This window comes from Quercus lobata, chromosome 12 (assembly GCF_001633185.2).
Source record: "Quercus lobata isolate SW786 chromosome 12, ValleyOak3.0 Primary Assembly, whole genome shotgun sequence".
Taxonomy (NCBI): Eukaryota; Viridiplantae; Streptophyta; class Magnoliopsida; order Fagales; family Fagaceae; genus Quercus; species Quercus lobata.
Genome location: NC_044915.1, coordinates 10,789,352 through 10,793,240, shown reverse-complemented (window position 1 = coordinate 10,793,240; position 3,889 = coordinate 10,789,352). Strand labels below are relative to the sequence as shown.

The window sequence follows — 3,889 nt, the reverse complement described above, 5'->3', positions numbered from 1 at the left end:
CGATAGTAGCTTCAAGTATTAAACTACGTATAGCTTAGTGTGTATTTATTAGTTGAGTAGTTAGTTATGTCACGTGAGAAAGGTTGTTAGTATATAGTTTTACCCGTGTGAAGTTAGTTTTTCTTTTTTATCAGTTAGTTGTCATCTTTTTTTTAGCTTTTCTGGTTGTATATAAGTTGCACGTTGTAGATTTTTCTAATCAATTCAATAAAGAAAGTTTTTCCCTCTATTTTCTAATTTGGTATAAGAGCAAATTTCCTAATTTTCCTAGGGTTTTACACTCTCTCAATTTTCTTGAGAAACCCCTCTTTTTCTTCAAGAAAATTTCTCTTTTTCTTGTTAACAATGGCTTCTGCTACAACTACAAATGGTTTTGGAATAGAGAATGCACCTTCTTCTTCGCAGGACTCACCAATGGATGATCCCTTGTTCTTGCACCACGCAGAGAGTCCAAGCACAATTCTTGTCACACAGCCCCTAACAAGAGGAGAAAATTACTCAGCATTGTCTCGAGTTATGAGGAAAGCTTTGCTAACCAAGAATATGTTAGGATTCATTGATGGAACTCTTACTCTTTCATCACCATTATTGTCTTCTCCCTCAGCTGTGCAAGCTTGGATCAGATGTGACAACATGGTTGGCACCTAGTTAACCAATTCAGTCTCACCTAAACTTTAAGCAAGCATCATCTATGAAGATACTGCTTTAGAGATCTGGAATGATTTGAGGAATCGTTTTGCTCAAACCAATAGACCAAAAGTCTTCAATCTTCAAAAGGAGATTGTTGAGCTTCATTAAGTTGAGGTGTCTATAACTGATTTCTTTACTCAATTGAAGGTACTGTGGGATCAGTTACAGAATTTAAGTCCTTTCCCTTCATGCTCTTGTGGAAAAGGAGAAAATTACTCAGCATGGGTCAAGCTATGAGGAAAGCTTTGCTAACCAAGAATAAGTTGGGATTCATTGATGGAACTCTTACTCTTTCATCACCATTATTGTCTTCTCCCTCAGCTATGCAAGCTTGGATCAGATGTGACAACATGGTTGGCACCTAGTTAACCAATTTAGTCTCACCCAAACTTCAAGCAAGCATCATCTATGAAGATATTGCTTTAGAGATCTGGAATGATCTGAGGTATCGTTTTGCTCAAACCAATGGACCAAGAGTCTTTAATCTTCAAAAGGAGATTGTTGAGATTCATCAAGATGAGGTGTCTATAACTAATTTCTTTACTCAATTGAATGTACTGTGGGATCGGTTACAGAATTTAAGTCCTTTCCCTTCGTGCACTTGTGGAAAAGGAGAAAATTACTCAGCATGGGCTCGAGCTATAAGGAAAGCTTTGCTAACTAAGAATAAGTTGGGATTCATGGATGGAACTACTTCAAGCAAGCATCATCTATGAAGATACTGCTTTAGAGATCTGGAATGATTTGAGGAATTGTTTTGCTCAAACTAATGGACCAAGAGTCTTCAATCTTCAAAAGGAGATTGCTGAGCTTCATCAAGGTGAGGTGTCTATAACTGATTTCTTTACTCAATTGAAGGTACTGTGGGATCAGTTACAGAATTTAAGTCCTTTCCCTTCGTGCACTTGTGGAAAATGTGTATGTAACATAAATAAAAGGCTTAATGATTTACAAGACAGAGAGCCAGTAATGAAATTCTTGATGGGATTGAATGAATCATTCTCCCGAGTCAGGACTCAAGTTTTGCTTATGGATCCAATTCCATCTCTTAGTAAGGTTTACTCCTTGTTGATTCAAGAAGAAACCCAAGGATCAGTCACAAATTCATCAGTTGTTAAGGTTGATTCTATTGCTTTAGCTGCTAAAATGCCAAATGTTAATGAAAATTTTGGTACCAATCTTGCTGGTAATGGTTCTAGTAGCAAAAGTAAAGACAAATCAGTTTGTACTCATTGTGGTAAAACTGGTCACACAGCAGGCAAGTGCTATAGGTTTCATGGTTTCCCACCTGGCTTCAAGTTCAAGAATAAGAATGCAATGGCTCATCAAGTCTCAGTCTCTCAGCCTCAAGAATTGATGGTAAACACAAGCACCAACAACTCAGTGTTTACTCCTGAGCAATGTCAACAACTTCTAGCTTTGATTGCTCCTTCCTCTCCATTTGTTTCTACAGTACAAGCAAAAGAAATACCTTTGACAAATGGAGTGTCTTGTTCTGCCAATGCTATGTCAGGTATTATTCTTTCTCATTTTGTTTTCTTTGCTAAAGTGGTGAACAGAAGGGCTTTTAGTTTAGATACTTGGGTCATTGATACTGGAGCTACTGACCATATTGTGTATTCAGTGAGTTTATTGTCTTCCATAACTGCTGTTACTAATGCTATAGTTCAAATGCCTATAGGGAAATTGCTTCAGTGACACACATTGGAACCATTGTTTTGTCTTCTTCCCTTACCCTTAATAATGTTCTATGTGTGCCCTCTTACAATTTTAATTTGCTTTCTATTAGTATTATCACTAACACACAACCATGTTGCCTTGTTTTTCTGTCTACTTTTTGTTTTGTTCAGGACCTTGCCTTTTGGAGAACGATTGGAGTGGGTCAACAACTTGACGGATTATACTTGTTACAATCTAGTAGTCTTCAGCATACATCTTCAACTACTCTTGTTGAATTTCTGGCCAGTCACAAACTCAATTCAACTTTCAATTCAACTTTCAATTCATTTTCAACTGTTGTTGCTTCCAATAGTAATCTCTCATCTCTTAGGCACTTCAGATTAGGTCACTCCTCAGATTCTAGACTGCAAGTTTTGTCTCATGTTTTTCCTTTCTTACAAAATTCATGTAATAGTACTTGTAATATATGTCCTTTGGCTAAACAGAAACGTTTGCCTTTTCCTTTCAATAATCACATTAGCAATTCTGCCTTTGATCTTCTTCATATGGATGTTTAGGGTCCTTATTCTGCATTACCTTGGATGGTTACAAATATTTTTTGACTATTGTTGATGATGCCACTAGAGCAACTTTGGTCTACTTGATGAAGACTAAAGCTGATGTTCAATCACTTGTTACTTCCTTTTATAATATGGTTGTTACTCAGTTTAATGTCAAAATCAAGCAAATCAGAACTAGCAATGCTTTAGAGTTCAATATGTCAAATTTCTTTAGTTCTAATGGTATCATACATTAGCAAAGTTGTATGTGTACTCCACAACAGAATTTTGTTGTGGAAAGAAAGCATCAGCACCTTCTTTCCATTGCTAGGGCTTTACAATTTCAATCCAATCTTCCTATTCAATTTTGGGGGGAATGTGTTTTAACTATTGCCTATTTGATCAATAGATTACCTTCTCCCTTATTAGGCAATAAAATTCCTTTTGAACTTTTGTTTCATAGACCACCTTCTTATGATCATTTCAGGGTGTTTGGTTGTGAGTGCTTTGCTTCCACCATTGTTGCCACTAGGACTAAATTTGATCCTAGGTCTAGGAGGTGTGTCTTCATTGGTTATCCCTTTAATGTCAAGGGGTATAAAGTTTTTAACTTAAATTCCCATTTAGTTTTCATTTCAAGGGATGTTATTTTCCAGGAATCAATTTTTCCTTATAAAACTTTTGATTCTTGTCACTTTTCTGATTCTTGTCCATCTAATGAACCTTCTATACCCTTGCCTTGTACTTCCCCTCTCTCTTTTGATGATGTTCCTTCTGTATCTCCATCTCATACCTCCATTCCTCCTTCTATTTCCTATAATTTGGATGACACTATTCTTCAAGTTCATCATGAGCTTGATGATGATTTTCTGCATGATATTCCTGCTGAACCTCTTGAGCCCCTTGTTGATCCTATTCCCCTTAGATAGTCCTCTAGAACTCATAAAAAGCCTTCCTATCTTAAAGATTACCATTGTAAC

At 36.5% G+C, this 3,889-nt stretch overlaps 1 protein-coding gene across 1 annotated transcript; it reads left to right on the top strand.

Moving 5' to 3' along the window:
• The first annotated feature begins 1,374 nt into the window (after positions 1–1,374).
• Positions 1,375–2,388, top strand: LOC115970226. Its single transcript, XM_031089887.1, has one exon. The coding sequence runs from the start codon at positions 1,375–1,377 to the stop codon at positions 2,386–2,388; it is 1,014 nt and encodes a 337-aa protein (XP_030945747.1).
• Positions 2,389–3,889: the final 1,501 nt, after the last annotated feature.